At 58.6% G+C, this 18,622-nt stretch overlaps 1 protein-coding gene across 4 annotated transcripts in view; it reads left to right on the top strand.

The window, feature by feature from the left end:
- Positions 1 to 11,767, top strand: part of DNAJB6 (DnaJ heat shock protein family (Hsp40) member B6) — a 49,908-nt gene extending 38,141 nt beyond the window's left edge. For 3 of the 4 annotated variants that reach the window (XM_087820897.1, XM_087820896.1, XM_087820895.1), the window contains 2 exons: positions 6,293 to 6,517; positions 11,670 to 11,767. In XM_087820897.1, the coding sequence (XP_087677023.1) occupies positions 6,293 to 6,517; positions 11,670 to 11,752 (308 nt within the window). In that variant the 3' untranslated portion in view covers positions 11,753 to 11,767. Of the gene's footprint in view, positions 1 to 6,292; positions 6,643 to 11,669 lie in introns of those variants that run through there. The other variant, XM_087820894.1, reaches the window with a different exon arrangement.
- Positions 11,768 to 18,622: the final 6,855 nt, after the last annotated feature.

The following is an 18,622-nucleotide window of genomic DNA, read 5'->3' as shown; positions in this document are numbered from 1 at the left end:
AAATTTCTTTCGGAGCGGATGGAAGTGTTTTCTCTTGGCACTCTACCTCCTTTCTCATCCCGGCCGTAGTAACTAGCCGCTGTGGCTGGTATCTCAAGGGTCTCTGCCCCAGGGACGCTGACTGACTTTGTGCTGGTCAGCCAGAGGTCCCCACACTTTGGTGAAACTTCAGATGTCATTTAGCTTTGTTTGCTGAGATGAGATTCCTGTGAGGCACAAAGAGCCTTCCTGGAGATGGTATGGGAGGCAGGTCTTCTGTCCCCGGGACTCCAGACATTCTCCAGGCACCGTCTGTGGTCTCCAGGCACCAGCATGGCTCAGTGGCTAGAGCATCGGCCTGTGCACCACCAGAGGATCCCGGGTTCAATTCCCAGTCAGAGGCATGTATCTTGGTTGCAGGTTTTTGATCTTGGCCCTGGTCAGGGCGAGTAGAGAAGGCACCAATTGATGTGTCTCTCTCAATCTCTCTCTTTCAATGGAAAAAAAAAAAATTGGGGGATTAATCTCGTTTTGATCACATGGGGCTCACTCCTCTCGGCTCCCTGTGTTGTCACCATGAGGTGCAAGCATTTGGAGCTGCCTCCCCAGCGTCTCAACTGTGTGGTTGTGACACGACTTGTTCTGACCCGAGGAAAACATTGCCCTGCCTGTTTTAGGAACTGAGTCCTCACTGTTCCTGGGTTGTCTCTTGACTGGTGTCAGTTGTGTTTTTATGTAGTTAATGTCTGTAAGGAACCAGACTGAACTGAATGGAAGTTCGTGGAGCAGTTTATAGACGTGGATCCACTGTCCATGTTCTGAGGGACCTTTCCTCCCACTGGCCCTGACTCAGATGCCCTCATCACAGGGGACAAGCTGTGTGCTCGATGCCCCATGGGCCGGAGGTGCTGTGATGGGGCTGTGATGGGGCCTGCAGTCACAGGGCCCTGCATCTGTAAAGGACAGGGATCGGGTCGCTGTGACATTGGTGTGCCTCATCTCAAAAAGTGCTTTGCTGGAATTCTCATCACAAAGACGAGGAAGGTCAATTTTGGAAGGCGTGAAGGCTGCATTGGTGGCAAGGTGGGAGGAGTGCCCAATAAGGGACTGGAGAAAAGCAGTGCCCAGCTGTGAAGTGGGCATGGCTGGTCTGAGTTTTCAGTCAGTCTGTAAGCCTGCGATCTTCGCAGGCAGCATTGTCTCCCTTGGTGGTCATTACCTTTTGGGCAGCGCTTCTGCCCAGGAGAACCTCTGTTGTTTACCTGTAGCACCCAGTCATTGTGGAGGTAACAGTGAGTGTTTCCATGTGGGAACCGGTAGTTGGACGTAGATTTCCATCGTTGGTCTGTTTGGGGGCCACAGTGTCTTGTGCCCTTTGAGCTCTCAGCTCATCTTGCACAGCTGGTCATCTGAAACGGGACGACCTGGAGCAGGTGTCCCATCCCTAACCATCCTTCCTGCTGGGGCCCCTTGGACTCGGGCCCAGTGTGCGTTGAAAAGTAGGTTGCCTTCTAAATTTGCAGGTGCTTTGCTGAGTGCCAGGCTCCGAGAGGGACAAAGGGAGGCCCCAACTCAGGCTCCATTCTGGAAGTTCCCATCACACCTCCCTCTCCTGCAGGGCTGGGACAAGCCCTGGTCACTGGTTAAATAGCAGATGGCCCAGCTCCTGTGGCCCCTTGTGGTGTCGGGTGGTCTCCAACACAAGAGGACAGGCTGCATGATCGGAGCTGAAGCAGAAACCTGTCTCTGGGGCAGGTTCCTTAGTCCCTGGGAGTCCGCAGGGCCTGAGGCACATGGACGGAGGCCACAAGTACAGTGTGGTGGGGGATTCGTAACAGACACAGTCAAAGGAGGACGCTGGAGAGTCCCGTTGTGTCTTGGTGTCTGCCCCAGACGACTCTGCCATCAGAAGTGTGACTGTCGGGGCGGGGGGGGGGGGGGCGGCTGAGTGCTGTGCTGTCCTTGCTGTGTGTGGCCTGTCTCAAGTCTTGCTGGCGGAGGTTTTCCTCACCCCCGGGTGCAGCACCCAGCAGCCCCAGCACCTCCCTAAGTATGAGGGAACAGTGGCTGGGATTCAGCATTATGCCACAGGTGAGCACTGTGGGCACTGGAGGCAGAGCCGCCTCTGCTCTGGTCGCACCTTTTTTTTTTTTTTTTTTTTTTTTTTTTAAATATCTCTCGATTTCAGAGAGAGGGAAGGAGAGGGAGAGAGAAACACCAATGATGGGAGAGTCATTGATCCACTGCCTCCTGCGTGCTCCCCACTGGGGATCTAGCCCACAACCCGGGCAAATGCTCTGACCCGGAATTGAACTGCGATCTCCTGGTTCATAGGTCAATGCTCAACCACTGAGCCACGCCCGGCTGGGCTTACCTGTTCTTGAAGAGGCTTGAGAGGCGTCTCTGGTCAGCTGTTGGGAGTCCCTGGGGGTCTGTACAGATGAGATGTCTGTGCCAGGCTGTGTCCTGGGGTGGGAAGACCAGCACCTCCAGGTGACCTGGGCTGTAGTGGTGGCCACATAGCGTTTCTTTCCCGTGGGCCCCTTCTCATTTCTCCTGTTCAGGAACTGTGGGAGGTGGTACACAGCTTCACTCCATGCAGGCCTGGCCTGGGCCACAGCTTCACTGACCTCACTGTGAGACCAGGACACTGCCACGCCCACGGCTGCCATAGTCGCTCTTGGCCCTGGACACTAGTGGTGGAAGTTGTCCTCATTAAGACCCTTTCCTCAAACTCAGGTGCTCTATCAGTGTCACCTTGAGGGTGGTGGCCACCTCTTTTGTAAACCCGTCCACACCTAGTAACGCGTATGCAGTGGGTTAAAGCGGGCTTGGGATCCGTGCGACTGGTGCAGGGTGCCCAGCGAGAGCATTGGGTGAGGAGGGAAATGGTTTACTCTATGGTTCTCACTTCTGCATTGGTACTTCCTTTCCTCAAGTAGTTTCTCCTGGTACTTGAGACACTAACGTTTCACGGGGTCCCTGTGGGGCAAGTGGCATAATTGGTCCTGCTCCAGACCCTGGACCTCATCCTGTGGCTGGGAGGGGCCTGGGGCTCTGAGAGGCCACGGTGTCCTCAAGGTTGACCGTGCAGGTAAGTCAGGGACTCTCATTGGGCACTCAGTGTGTCCCACCCCCCTTCCTCTGGCTCCCGTGGAAGCCAGACCCCAGGCCCAGTTCTGAAACCCTGCTGCACGCTCTGTAGGGCTCCACCACAGGAAGGCTTCATGGAGGCAAGGCTGGGGTGGCCTGGGTGGGCTGCCCAGGAGCAGAGGGAGGGGACGCCATAGTTCCCCCATCACTGCTAGACCTCTGGCTGCAACTGGCTGTCCACAGGCAGGTGGAACAGCAGGTCAGATCCGAGGAGCCCTCAGAGGGCTGAGCACACCCCGCCGTCCGTGTCACTGCCCTTCGTCCCCAAGACCTGGCTGCTCCAGAGGAAGGTGCACCTGTCGCTCCTGGTGCCTGTCATTTCTGGCCAGTGATCTGGCTGCCTTGGGAGTGCTGAGAGCATTCAGGACCCAGGGGAACAGGCGAGCCCCACCCGTGCCCACCACTGGGGACATAACGTGGAGAGTGTCTGGTGTTTTTGTGTATTCGGGGTGTTTTTTTCTTAGAACATCAAGCTGAACATTGCAGTGACTAATTTTAAACAGAAACACAACGTACATAGTGGCCCAGGGAGCTCATCCTGGGCCCCTGGGAGTAAGCGGCTGAGCAAGGGGATGGTGATGTCAGAGCTGCCCCCAACCCTGAGGCGTCTCCTCCAGACAGTGGCTCGCGGGACCCAGGCTAATGAGCGAACCCACAACAACAGCTTGCCCGCAGCTCCCGCCCTGGGTGCTGGCTCTGTGGGGATGTCCAGGGCACGCGGTCCTCCCCCTTCTCTGATCACAGGCCGTGCGGCCCCGAGCCTGACCAGGCCCGTCCGGCAGCCACAGCTTGTGCAGAACTTGGTGACAGGCGCCTGTGGACACTGAGTTCCCGCCAAGGAGAGTGGGGGAAATGCCACCCCTTCCCTCTTGTCCGTGACTGAAGGGCTGCAGGGATGATGGTCCCCAGTTCACCTGAGGAGCAGGACCCCTGCTGGTGAGGTAAGTGGACAGGTGGACACACCGGGAATCCACCTGTGTGCTGCCCAGGGCGTCGGAATCACGGACGGAAACTCGGATCTAGAGTCCGATACCTTCATGTTCAGTGCCATGTACAGGATGTTGAATTCTTTTCTCAAATGTCACCCTCGGGTGGGCAGGGACACGTGGAAGGATCCTGTAAGTTACTAGGTGTGACTGCCTCAGGCAGGGAGGGTGACTAACCCTCCGAGGTTCAACCCAAGGGGCCGCACCCCCTGCTGTCACGTGGGACCTGCTTTCTGTCTCCCAGGGGGGATGGGACGACGTGTGACCTGGGTAGGCTTTAGTGTAAGTTTCTCCCGGTGTCTGCCCTCCTTGGGCGCCGTGGTGACGGACCTCTGAGCACAGGATGCAGCCCCAGGTCACCTGCGCCCACCACGGCCACTCATGCTCCTCCCAGCTCCTCTCCACCTCCCCCCTCGAACGTGGTGGTTGAAGTCGCCACATAACTGATTACCACTCCGAGTGTTTGGGACACGTGCTTCCGTGTTGTCTGCCCAGCAGTTCATCGCCTCCTGGAGTGGCCTGAGTCCTGGCACCGTTCCTGGCCTCTCCCCCACAGATGTGTGCCTGGGGCTTGCTCTGAGAGTGAGGCCTGGGGCAGTTAGTGCTGTTACTGCTTTGCCTCCCTGAGCAGCCAGTGTTGGGAGATGTGAGGTCCTGGGCGCCCCAGGCCCCTTGCTCATCTGACAGTGGGCAGCGGGCCCTCCAGGAAGGGCTGTCTCCAAGACCTCCAGGCCCCCGGCTTGGTTTCTGCTCCGTCAAGAGTTAGATCTGGTGCTGAGGAACCTGCGGTGGGTGCGGCCAGGTGTCCTCAGGTCAAGTATTAACTTTGGGGTGTGACATCGTGATCTCTGACCTGGTGATGTCTGCCAGGGCCACGTGCTTGGGAGCACCGGGGGTTCCCTCCCAGCTCCAAGGTCCACTTGGTGGAAGCCCTCAAAATAACGTCGGTTCCCTTACGTGCAGAGGTGGGGCTGTTACGGGTGCAGGGGTGAGGCCCAGGGGCGTAGAGTGCGTCACCCACAGAGCCGGGCCTGAGCTGTAAGACCCACGAGCAGGTTTGCGGATTGCAGGCCCTGCCCTGTTCTGCGCAGATCAGAGGTTTTATAAAACTGAGACTTAATTTGGAAAACCCCTAAAATGCAAGCCCCAAACTGGAGGCCACCGAAGTCTTTCCTGCCTGGTGTGGGTGGGCCACGTCCTCTGACGGCGCCCTTCTCAGAGGAGCACGCCCTTGGTCCCCAGCGGCCAGGGCTGCTGTTGAGGACGTGCCCTGGGACTGAGGGCCAGGACTTAGGGGCTGTGCTCACTGTTCAGTTGTGTTTTGTGGTAACAGCTGCAGAGGACGGTGCCACCCACCCCTTCCCAGCACTGTGCCTGGTGCTCGGCCACTAACAAATGGTGTGTAAACAATTCTAATTGTCAGAGCTCCTCAGGGTGCGGTTCTTTCTTAACAGGTAGGGTTACAGGAGGATCCTACTGGTCTGGGAGAGGGGCAGGGGGGACTGACGGAGGCTCGGCCAGTGCAGGACGAACTTGGTGCTGTGCTTGGCCAGAGCCCGTGGGCGTCCCGCCTTCAGTGGACACTTGAAAGGGTGTGGGGCTTTGTCAGAAACTAAAGGGAGGGAATTTGAAGTCAGCGGGTACTACCCTATGTTTCCTTCTTTGCTTCCCAGCATCCCCCTAATGGGCAAAACTTCCAACAGAAACACACCTCTGGGAACAACGGGGGCCGTCCCGTGTAGGGTGCGTGTCTGATGTGACACGGCCGGGCTGTGGGTTCTGGCAGGAACAGGGACAGGCCCCCCCGGCCAGCTCCGCCCTCCCAACACCAATTTGAACGTTCGCTGGAGGCGCAGCGTCTCCTGGGTGCGGGTTCTAGAATCAGCGTCGCCCGAGAATGAGCCCGAAGGCTGGACCCGGAGCCTTGTCCAGGGTTGTACCGCTGGGCTGATTCTGAGGACGGGCTCGAGTCCTGACCGATTGCAGAAATCGCTCGCGGGCCCTGGGGCCGGGGGAGGGTTCTCACGGCCTTTCCCTCCCTCAGAAGGCGATGCTGAGGCCCCGGCGAGACGAAGTGATGCCTTCCTCCCGCTCCAGAGCCAGGGTGGTCCCGGCAGACCCCCGCGCCCCTCCCTCGGCGCCCGCTTCACGCCTGTCTCCCTCTGTCCTTCCAGGTGTGGCCAACGAGGATGCCTTCCTGGAGGCGTGCCGGCTCAGGGGCCAGCAGGCACTGCCCGCGCACTCCCACGGCGCCAGCACCAGCGCCAGCGCCCGCCCGCAGAGGCCGAGCAAGCCCGCCCCGCTGCCCAGACACGTGTCCCCTCCCGTCTGTGAGGACGAGGACGACTCGGGCCGACATCGGGCCGCCAGCACCTGGGACCCCTCCGCGCTCTCAGCAGGTGTGCAGAGGGAACCCGAGGCGGAGCGCCCTCCCGGGGACGCGCCCCTTGCTGCCCAAGGCCCGCCAGGCCCGCGGGACCAGCAAGGACAGAAATCGCTGCTGTGCTGCTGTGTCCTCACCTGACGGGCGGGGGCGGGGGCGGGGCCCGTCAGCCGCCCGGCAGGTAGGGGCAGTGCCTCCGCGAGACCCCCACATTAAACGGGGCGCCAGCCTTCTGTGACGGTATGAAGCGTGTTGTCTCGGGCACACGGGACGGTGCCCCGGAGTGACCAGGTGCTGCTTTTACCCTAAATCCCTTCGTAAGTTCCGGCTCTGCTGCGGTCTCGCGACTCAGGTGGGACACGGGCCCCGGGCCGCTCACCAGACCGGCCGGCAGCCTCCGTGCCACGTGTTCTGTCCTGCGTTCTCTTTCTTCTACCTTTGTGCCTTTCCTCGTGTTTGGTTAAAAAAAAGGCCCTCCCTGGGTTCCTCTGACCAGCTGGGTGGCTGCTGAGCCACGCTGTCTCCCATGGACCTGGTGGCCTCTGTGGCCTCCAGACCTGTGACTTGTCACAGGGCCCGGGTGGCTCTTCTACGTGAGTTCCCCATAGCAGGCCCCGGGTGGTCTCCGAGGGCTCGGCCCCTGGGCGTTGCCCAGTTCCCCGTCACAGGCTGTGTCGGAGGACAGGGTTCGTCCTCGGTCCTCTGTGTCCAGGGACGTGGTGAGGTTGATTCCGTGGACTTAGGGCAAAGCAGCATCGTCTCAGAAATAAGCTCATTTCCCAGAACTTTCTATTGAAATCTGTCCCTTGAGGGTTCCTTCTGGTCCTTCTTAGGTGAAGCCCAGGTGTCAGGACAGGGGAAATGTCCCATCCACCCTGAGGTGGGTGTCCTGGGGCTCCAGCCACGGCTCAGAGCCCCCACCCCCGGGCCCGGCTGCTGCCAGCAAAGCAGATGGGCCGTGGAGATGTGAGCCTTTTCTGTGTGGCGGAGTAGGAGACAGGCAGTTGGAAGGGCTGTGTGACTCGGGAAGCACCGTGTGGCCTTGACTGGACTCACTCTCGCCTGGAACGGAGGGGCCCTGGGCTGGCTGGGGAGGTACCTTGACGTTCAGGAGTCTCGGCCAGGCCAGGGCTGTAGGCTCTGTTTTCCTGAACAAACACCGTCTGACAGGGATTTAACCGGCTACACCTTCTGGTCGGAGGGGCACCCTGAGCCTCCTAGGTCGGGACGCCCCGCTTCCTAGGAGTGAGGTGTGTGGTCCGGGCCTGAGCACAGCCAGCCTCCCGGAAGGAAGGGCCAGTGCCAGCGGCCTGGGCCTGAAGCCGTATCCTGAGCTCGACAGGAGGCTCCTGCCTTGTTGAGTGAAGGACACTTTGTCACCTACTGGAGTCATCTGCCACCGTTACTGAGTGGGGACATCGAGTTGGGGATGCTGGCGCGAGTCCTCCCGCGGCAGTGACTCCATTTCCCGGGTCCTTTTCTGTGGCTGGGGAGGGGGGCTGCCTCACGCCCTGGAGCCTCCTTGGTGCCGTGGGTGCACTGGAGCACCAGTGGGAGCATTTCTGAACGGCGTTGGAGTCAGACTATTTTTTGTCGTTTCCTTTTTTCAAATCAAATTACAAGACCTTGAGAAGACCGTCCGTGTGCAGCGACCACGGGTTTAAAGGCGTGGTTCTCCCACAAACACACAGCGAGCTGGTGTCACAGACAGTGGAAGCTGCCCCGAAGGAAGACTCGCGAAACAGGCAGGGAGGGGAAGACGTGGAGGAAACTGTCAAGTGTGGTTCTGAGCTGTTGCTGCCTGCAGGGCGGGGGGCCTGGTGTCCACGGGTCTCCGTCCTACAAGTAGAACGACCGTCCACAGGGTCTGCGTGGGCCGGGCTCGCCCTGCGCAGACGCGGGATGCTCCTGCTTTAGTCGGGGGCCCTCCACTTAGGTAGCCTTTGGGTGGCTCCCGTGTGGCCTGGAAGGGTGGCCCGTCACCTTCCCGCCCTATTCAAAGTCTCGGGTAATTTTCCTTAAAAAGAAGTATGAATGAGGGACTTTGTTACCCAGGGCGTCCTGTGTCCCCACTTTTGCCACTTGACCGGCCGCCGGACACAGGTGCCCCTGGCACTTGGGGAGCAGTGACGCGTGGAGGCAGCCGGGCAGTTTCGAGAGCGGTAGTTTAGGCCAAAACGGATGAGGTACACTCCCCCGACGTTGAGCTCGCTGCTGGTGTGAGCAGGTCCTGCATTCACGGCCCACGTAGCTGCATCAGGATGTGACGGGAGGGACCCGGGCAGCCCGAGCCCCCAGCTCGAGGCTTGGGCCGCCTGGCCTGGCCTAGGCGGCAGGTGGAAGGGACCCGGGCGTCAGTTGCTGGCATTTGGTTTCTTAACGTGCTGTTGCCTTACTTACGTTCTAACCCTGTAAGACTTGCCTGCTGCGTTCCTGACGTCACAGGCACGTCCGTGTGTCCTTGGCCGGCCCAGGAACCAGCAGATCGTCAAGTGAGACGCTGAGCAGGGTCGGTGCTTTTCCTCTGTGAATCAGCTTCCCGCAGGCGTGACTGCGAGGAGGGAAGTGAGAAATCACTCCACGTGAAAAACACTTGGGAGTGAAAGACGTTGATCCTTAAGTCTTAAAAAAATTTTTTTAAATTGATTTTTAGAGGAAGAGAGAGGGGTTGGGGAGAGAAACATCGATTGGTGGCCTCCTGCACGTGCCCGGACCTGGACCAGGCACTGAACCTGCCACCTGGGTACGTGCCCTTGCCCGGAATCGAACCTGCGGCCCTTCAGGATGCAGGCTGACGCTCTAACCACGGAGACACCCTGCCGGGCTCCTTAACTCTTTTATTTTCTGACTTGAAGAAGCACTTCCCGGGATGCTGCAGACGCTCCCCTCGCTCTCGGGACTAACGAACGGCCACTCACGGACTAACGGCCGGGCAGGAGCTGCTGAGAGGCTGGGGAGCTTGTCTTTCAGTGAAACTAACTTGCTTGTCTCTGCTTCTCCGCTGAGAACTTGCTTTCCTTACAAAGCCGCCTTCCCCAAGGGACCTTGAAAGAGGGAGCATCGGCCTGAAGGGGCGGCCCCGGTGAGGGCCCTCGGCTGTGACACCCACAGTCCAGAGTGGCGGAGGCGTGTCCTTCCCAGGGAGCTCGGAGGATGGGAGGCCCTACGTTTTCTTGTGTTTTTTATTTTGATTTAAACATTGAACATTTTAAGGAACTAGCAGAGTAATTCTGTTTTACAACAGACCCCCGTCCCCGTTTCCCCTCCGCCCGCAGACCCGACAGCGTGGCCTCCCCGGCAGCATGAGGGTGTCCCCACACCTCCCAGGGTCCCTGGGATCCTAACCTGGACCCCGTCTCTACAGTTCCAGGCTCCTCCGCGTCAGACAGGCCGGGTTTTCCCACGAGCACCTTATTTCTTGGTTTGCGGCCTTGGTTGGCGCTGTTTTGGCTGAAGGTTAGGGACACGAGATGGCGGCAGGCGTGGGGTGTGCGACACGCGTGGCCGAGCCATGCTCGGGAGGGTTGGGGACCCGAGAGGCCTCAGACCCTAAGCGGCCCCGTTGGTCACTGCAGAGCCTGGTGCGTGCGCCTAGGGGTGGGCACGCACCCAGACACCAGCTTTTTTCACTGCGCTCCCCCAGTTTGAGACGTTGGACACAAACGCAGTTGTGGGTCCGGCCCGTTGGAATCAGACAGGGACAGGGTTTCGGTCAGACGTCCGTTTCCTCTCACGATTTTGAAGAAACCTCCCCACCAGAGCGAGGCTCCGCGCCTGCTGCCGCCCGGCTCCCTGGGCCGCTGGTCTGGCTGGTCTGCGGCTGGGGCTGCGGGTCTGGGACTTGCCCAGACGCAGGGATCTGGCACCTGCCGGGGGAGGCCCATGTCTGGCCATTGAACCCCTTTAGTCTGGGGTCCTATTTAATAAGAATGTAGGTGAGGAATCCACCCCTTTTCCCAACTCCTGGGGCATCCACCCCCCACGGGAAGCCGTGGGCCCTCACCTGCCCCCCTCTTAGCCGACCCGGACTGGTCCCCAGTTTTCTTCACTGAAGAAGGATCTGTGTGGGCCCGACCGTGGCCCACCTGGCGTCGCCTCCATTCCACCTGCCACCAGTAATCACATCCGGTGTAGGACACACCACACGTTCCCAAACGGCCCTGGTCCCGTGCGTGTTCCGCCGTCTCCCTCTGTCAGGTTCTCCTTTCCTGGCCCCAGGTCCGGTGGCGTCACCTTGGCTCTGGGGCTGTGAGCGGGTCCTCCCACCCTCGCCATCTGCGCAGCTCACGCCTTTTCTTCCACGCACGCTGGGAGGAACCCCCCTGAACACGTGGCCTGGGTGGCATGGCGAGGGCGGGCAGGACTGGGAGGGCGCTCGGAGCCCTCGCAGGGGAGTTGGCATGGCCAGTTCTCTGAGTCGTTGGCGGAGGCTGGCAAGCAGGGCCCTGAGTGTCACGGGTGAGAACCGAGGGGCTCCTGGCGCCTCGTCTTTGCGGCTGTCCCAGCACGAGAGGGCCCCACTCTGTTGGCCTCCACTTGGTAGCAGGGGGACAGCGGGCGTGAGCCAGGTGTGGGCACGGGTCACGCGGGCTGCCTGTGGGGAACACGTGACTGTGACCCTGAGCTGAGTCCTTAGGATGGGTGAGCTCAGGACCAGAGGTTAAGCTGTAAAATTAGTTTGAAAGTTAGTCTTGAGAATGCGTTCAGGTGACCTTGGAGCCGCAGCGACCCCGGCCTGGCTCCGTTTCTGCAGAACTGAATTCAGAGGTCCTCGTGCTGGCTCTAGACTGGAGGGTGAGCGGGGACAGTCACCTGTCTGTCCCGAGGCCTCCGTCAGGCTCCCTGGGAGAAAGGGGGCGGTTCGTCCTCACGGAGGCGCCGCCTCTCCCGCGGAGCAGACCCTGGAGGAGGAAGCTGGGGGGTGCCAGGTGGGACCCCGGACAGGGTCACGTGACGGCCGAGGCCCCCTGTGAACTGTGTTCAAGGTTTTTCTCACAATTTAAGTCGGTTGTGTCTCGCTGAGCTTTAGGCGGGGACCCTGGAGACGTGAAGATGCGTGACTTTCCCTCGTCGTGTGTTTTGTTAACGTGGGGACATCGGAGCATGGTTGGCTCTTGGTGGGGGGCCGGCTGCCGTTGCGCAGTGTTTCACACGCCGTGTTTCCTTAGGACTGAAAGAAGGCAGCAAGCGGAAGAAGCAGAAGCACAGAGACGAGTCCAAGAAGAAGAAATCGGCCAAGGGGCAGCACTAGAGCGGCGGGGCCGCCGGGCGTCGCGGCGCTGTGCGGGGGTGCCCACGCTAGGTGGGGCGACCGCTTCGCCCGGCCGGGACACACCTCCCCACAGCACCTGGACGCCGGTGGCTGTTGGATCAGGCCAGCGGGCAGCCGCGGGCCTGACGACCACGGTGGCGGTGGCGTGAGCCGCCCGTTCTTTCCGCGTTTCTCCCAGCACTAAGATAGCGTTTCCTGCAGCGCGGGTGAGGCTCTAGCTCATTCTTCTCGGCGGTTCAGCTGCTGTGCAAACTCCTGATGTAGCTTTAGAGGCGAGACAGTGAGGTCCAGACAGGTCCCTGGGTGAGTGTCCGCAGAACGGCTCCTTCCCCGAGGCTGCGCGGCGTCGGGGATGGGAAGGCGGCGGAGTGTAGGGGACCCCCAGGTGTCGCACATCACGCCTGAGCCATGACCGGCAGGTGCTTAGCTTCAGGTCGCAGAGCCGCGCCTCAGCGCCTGGCCTCGTGGGTCACCTGTATCTGTGGTTTTAAATCTGGTCGTCTCTGAGTCGCCCAGCTTGACTTCAAGTATTCTTTAATTTTTGCCAAATCCCACCTTTTCCCTCTGGACCCATAGTTGTTCCTTGTAGCATGTGTGCAGGGCTCTGCAAAACTCTGTTCCTTAAAACCATCTCTGGCTCGGAGTTTAGGGTGTGCCGCGGAAAATTAGGCTGTTTGCACACACACACTCATACACTCACATTCACACTCACACACACACACTCGCACACACATGCACTCACATTCACACTCATACACACGCGCACTCACGCACATTCACACACACACTCACACACACATTCAGACTCATACACGCATACTCGCACACATTCACACACGCGCACTCAGACGCACATTCACACACACGCACTCACACATTCACACGCACTCAGACGCACACATTCACACGCACACATTCACACACACGCACTCACACATTCACACGCACACTCAGACGCACACATTCACTCACGCACACATTCACACACACTCAGACGCACACATTCACTCACGCACACATTCACACACGCACTCGCGCGCACACAAACATTCTCATACACACACGCACACACACACTCACGCACACACACACACAGAGGTACCAGCAGGTACTCGGGACTCAGTATTTCAGTCTGTAAACATCGGCTCCTTTGCGAGAATCCTGCTGTAGCCAGACTCTCGCCGTCTCTGTGGTGCTTTCTTTGCATGATCTGCCGCCTAACCCTCTGCCCCCTGCGGTGACGCTTCCTCCACTAACACGAGAGCCCGCTGCTCACCCGCCTTTTCCTCTCTCTCGTGGAAACAAGGGGGTGCGCAAAGCGTGGACGTGACATAAAAATGCCAGCAACTCGAACCCGCAGCGTGGAGGCCAGGGTGCTGTGGCTGAGCCGTGTGGCCGGGCCGCCCGATAAGCTGATGTCTGTGGTTCTAACATGACTGTCCCAGGGACGTTCGCTTTTGTTTGTTTGGTTTTGGTGGGGGGGGGGGCTGCAGGACGGGGCCCCTGGTGTGACGCTTGTTGTGGGAACGTAGTCGTGACAGCGTGACCTGTATTGCCACCAGCGTAAATAAAGTGTGAGTGTCACTTGTGGCTCACGTGCCATCATTTACACATGTTGTGAGTTGCCCTGTCATTAGTTGTTAAATAAAAGCAGTTCTGCACCATCTCAGTTATGAAAGGCTGGTGTTTGGGGCAGAAGGCTGGGTCCTGAGCTGTGTGCTGGGTGAGGAAATTCCTTAAAACTGACACCCCACTGAACACGTGGGAAACCACCCTCTTGGGGGACACTGGACGGGGTGGGGGGACACTGAGGGGACGAACTCCGGACTCTCCTGGCCATGGACGTGTCCCAGCTCTGTCCCAACATCCCGGCCTTGCTGTGAGGAGGGGTTGTCCTAAGCAGGTCCCACCACAATGTCACCACCACGGGGACGTCCCCTGCCCATCTTGAAGCTGCTGGGGGTGCTGGGCAGACAGGAAGGTGCCCCTGGCCCCAGCAGTGGCTTTGTTGAGGGACAACACTGGGTGCTGGGCCCCTTCCAGGCTCTAGTTCAGATCCTCTCCCTCCCTGTCCCCTCCAGCTTTCACAGGTCCCCTGGCAACTGGCCACCCACAGAGGGTCCCCCGGAGTACACTTACCTGCCTGGCACCCAGTACCCCCTCTGTCCCATTCTTACTCTCATGGTCCCATCAGCGTGTTCCAGTCAACGGCTGTCACTGGGGTGGGGGTGACCGGGGGCCCTCCCTGAGGTCACACTGAAGGCGCCATATGGGCATCTCTCTGGGACCGGCCCAGGGTGCGATGGGAATTAAGGCATCTTCACCTTCTCTTGTGGCTGACGGCTGGAGCTCATCACAGTGACCACTGTCACTGCACACACAGGACGGCCTAGCTCCTCACCTCTGGCCAGGTGACCCTGAGCGAGTGGCTAGCTTCTCAGATAAACCCTAACTTTAGAAAATCGCCGAGTGTTTATCAGAATTCCCAGCTTCTCCCCAGGGGAGCTAGGAAGTGATGCCACCAAAAGTTCTGTCCTGGGGAGGGGGTGTCACCGGGCACCAGGCAGCACTGGGTGGCAAGGTCAGCGGGGACGTTTCAGACGTTTGAGCTGCAGCTGCTCCGTCAGGCCAGTCCTGTCTGCTGAGGCCCCAGCGCCCGCGCTCTCCTGACACCAGCCGGGCTCTGGCCGAGCAGCGGTGACCCCCACACCGCAGTGGAGGCAGCTGATCACAGGCCGGTCAGCAGCCGCGACTCTGCCTCTGTCCCTGGGGTTTTTTTATAGGTTTCCGCTTGACTGCGTTCATTCTCAGTGGACAGACAGGACCCGGGTTTTATGGCATAAAAATGATTGTTTCTCTGACAAGACATTACACAGCGACCCGGGATAGCCCCGGATGACACCGGCCCGTGAATCTTCCGTCTCGAGAAAGTGTATCGGATTCACGGCGAGGTGGCCAGCTGTCCGGGTCTGGACCCTTGGGGCTCAGCTCATGGAGTCCTGGGTCCGGAAGGTCTGCTTGATGGGGCCCTAGATGGGACAGGACAGGGCCCAGGGCATGGCTGAGCCCCCAAGTCCACTTCCCACGCCTCTGGAACCCTGCCTGTCCTGGGGGCGGCCCAGGCTGTGCCCTTTGGCCTGGCACACCTCTGCCAACATGTCCTTAATCTCCTCCATCAACCCGGGTGGTGGGCAGGGAGTGCGTGGGCTCCTGGAGGCTGAGGAGCTCGGGCAGCGCTGTGACCTCAGCTCTCCGTCCTCTGAGCTCGGCTGTGTCACTGACCTGCCACCGTTGAGAACACAGGCCCCAGGAAATCATGTACATTCCGGGCCTCGGAGTGCGCGTGGGGCCCGAGCTCTGGCCAGTCGATGGGAGGCTTCTGCTACCACACAGCTGGCCCTGCGGCCACTCTGAGCACAGAACTGGTGTCTGCACAAGGCTGGCGGATCTGCACAAAGCGCCACGTTTCAGGGCGGCGGGGAGGTGGCGCTGCCTCCGGGCTCCTGCTGTCTGCTTTTGGGTTCGTCTCATGTCAGTGCGTACAAGCATGTTACTACACATATGAATAAATGCGCTAGGTACATGCATACCTAGTATAGGCAGTCATGACTATGACATTTAAGTAAACCTGTAACCGTCCCCCACGCTTGGAACCAGGGTGGAGTCCAGAGAGGTGACGTCCCGGGTGCCACACTCACGAGGTGCCGCTGCTTCAGGGCGGGAGACCACTGCGTCTTCTGATGGCCTGGAAGGGCCACGTCATCTGACAGGTCGCCCTTGGTGTTAGTGGCCTTGGACACCAGGTGCGGGTCCTGCGGGTGGCCCTTTCTTCTCTGTCCTCACCCCCCGCCCCCCTTCGCCCACCATGCCTTGGGAAGCCGCCAGTTAAGAGCCAACCATGAGCCTGCCAGAAGGGGACAGCACCTCACTAACCACGCTACAGGACAGACAGAAGTCCGTGCTCAGCGCCGCCTAGCGGGACTCTGCAGAGAAGGGGACCCCAGAAGCAGAGTAGTTTGTGGGACGAACAGTAGCTCCCGTGGCACCTTGGCCTCTGCTCTAGACTCTGGACGAGTGTCCGTGTCGTGAGCCCCAGCGTGTGGCGATTTGCTGCAGTGCCCCAGACGCCAGCACCGTCTTGGCACGCAGACCCTGCTCTCAGAAATCCAGCTTCAATGGGGTTTCTGTGCCTTAGTATTTCAGTGTCCCAACTTTTCAAACCCCAAATAAAATATTTTCGGAAAAAGCTTCGTGGGAATTTTTTTACCGCAGGTCTTGGCATGGAAATCAGTTGCTGGGGGTCCGCCTGGGCAAGGTGGCGTTTCATGGTGCAATGTTCCCTGTGGCCACAGGAGGGCGCCTCTACAAAAGAAACCAGGGCTGTGGTCAGGAGACCCACCTCCACCCACGGCGCACACAGATGTGCACAGACACGCACACCACACGCGTGTGCACAGACACGCGCACCACACGCATGTGCACATACATGCACATGCGTGCAGGAAAGTAAATTAGTCTTACTAATTATGTTCATTAAGGCTGAATGAGTTGTGGGGGGAGGGCACCCGAGCCCGGACATTGCCCCCTGGTGGGTAATTACGCTCGCTGGGCCGTGGGGAGTTTGCCATCCAGTCCGTACCCTTTCAAATAAGGGTTCACGAGGACACAAGTTTCAGTAATAACATTAGGCTCCACCAAAAGTTCAGCATTTTCCTCTCTACACTCACACGCCAAGGACATTTCTACACCTTTACTCACATAACATGACAAATGGTGATTTGTGGTTTCCTGGGCTCAGAGAGAAAAAGAAAAATCTATTAATATTTCTAGCACCTCCCAGCTAAGCCGAGCCGTGCATGGCCCCCGTCCCTGTCACACGGAGCTCACGGCAAGCCCACCGGCCTCAGCTCGGAGCCCTCAGGAGTGAGCTGGTCCCACCGCGGGGACGGAGGGAAGCCGGTCACCTCACCCGTGTTTTTGTTTCCGAAGCTCTCGGTGGGAACACGCGGGTGTTTGCTCAGCCCAGACGTTTACTGTGAGCAGCTTCTGCAGGTGCAGAGCAACATCCTGACAAACGGGGTCTTTGTTTCTCCCAGTTTCCTTCTCGCCTAAGCCTATGGTGTCTCTCTCTGCTGACACTTTACAACATCAAAGAGTGTGACCTCTGTGTCTCCTGCTGTCCTTTACTTCTGACAAATTGCTATGGAGACCGAGGTAAAAAAAATCTCAAAGGGCCTGGGCAGTAAAAGAAAGACAAAGCAAAGGGGAACGCCCGCACTGTCCCGCCCCGGGAATCCTCCAGGGGGCGCCACCGGCAACCCTCACCCTCCGTGTCCTATTTATTTATTATTATTTTTAATCCACACCTGAGGATATATTCCCATTTATTTTTAGGGAGAGGAAGGGGGGACAGAGAGAAAAGAACCACTGATGAGAGAGAAACATCGATCACCTGCCTCCTGCACGCCTTCCACTGGGGATCCAACCCACAACCCGGAATCGAACCGGTGACCTTTTGGTTCATGGGACGACACTCAACCACTGAGCCACACCGGCCAGGCCCCACTAGTTTTTATAGAGAAAGAGATAGAAGAGAAAGAAAAACACTGATCAGCCGCCTCCTGCACGCACCACGACCGGGAATCGAACCTGCAACCTTTCTGGAGCATGGGATGGCACTCCAACCAACTAAGCCGCCCAGCCAGGGCCCCTGTGTCCTGCGTCAGACGCAGAGAGGGCTCTGGAATATTCGACATGCCTGCTGCAGCCACTGCGTCAAAACAAAATCTCTAATTCAAACTAAGACACTATCTCAAAACCCAGGAAAACTCCCGGTGGTCACCAACTAATGGAGTAAGTGACACTCTCCTTACCATGGCTTCCAGCCCGGCCGGTGTGCTCAGGGGGTGAGCGTCGACCCGTGAACCAGGAGGTTCGGGTTCGATTTCCCATCAGGGCACACGCTGGGCTTGATCCCCAGAGGGGGGCGCGCAGGAGGCAGCCGATCGGTGTTTCTCTCTCATCAATGATGTTTCTCTCTCTCTCCCTCCCCTTCCTCTCTCTGAAATCAATAAAAACCTATTTTTAAACAATGTGGCAAATATTAAAAGCCGAAGTTAAAAAAACACAGGAACTTTCTTTGAAATAAACGACCCAAGTGGTGTGAGGTGACCTTGGGCCGTCGGCTTGGGTGACGACGCAGCAGGGACACCGCCAGCTTCCCGTTTGTCACACACCATCTGTGGTGACTAACGAGGGAGCTGGTTACCAACAAGCTCAGAGATTTCCCCAAACTGAGAATCTTGTCTCCTTTCTGCAAGTCGTTCTGATCTGATGACACAGAAACAGTTTTGCTTTGAGGTGCTAACGTTCCTCTCATCAGATACATTGTGGCGAGTCTGGGGGGCGATGCAACTTGTTTTCTTTCTCTTTTGTTTTGTGAATCCTACCTGAGGATATTTTTTTCCATTGATTTTTAGAGACAGTGGAAGGCAGGGAGGGACGTGAGGGGCAGGAGGGAGAGAGAAAGGCATTGATGTGAGAGACACACATCCTGACGGGGGCCAGGATCGAACCTGCAACCCAGCTATGTGCCCCTGACCAGGAATCGAACCTTCAACCCTTCAGTGCTTGGCCGACACTCTAACCACTTAGCCACACCGGCCAGAGCGGAAAGCACTTTTTCTCAGGGTGGAGGGAGTTTCTGCAGCGGGTCCAAGGAACGTGTCTAGAACAGCATCTAACTTTGAAGGGCTGAGCACGTAGCTCTAATTCGCTCCATTGATTGCTCCATGTTTCCACGGAGGAGTCAGACCCAGCGGTCAGGTGCGTGCCGTCTGCCAGGAGCCT

Source organism: Miniopterus natalensis, chromosome 10 (genome assembly GCF_054644295.1).
Source record: "Miniopterus natalensis isolate mMinNat1 chromosome 10, mMinNat1.hap1, whole genome shotgun sequence".
In the NCBI taxonomy this organism is placed as follows: Eukaryota; Metazoa; Chordata; class Mammalia; order Chiroptera; family Miniopteridae; genus Miniopterus; species Miniopterus natalensis.
The sequence above is the reverse complement of the archived record's forward strand: the minus strand, read 5'-3'. Positions and strand labels throughout refer to the sequence as shown.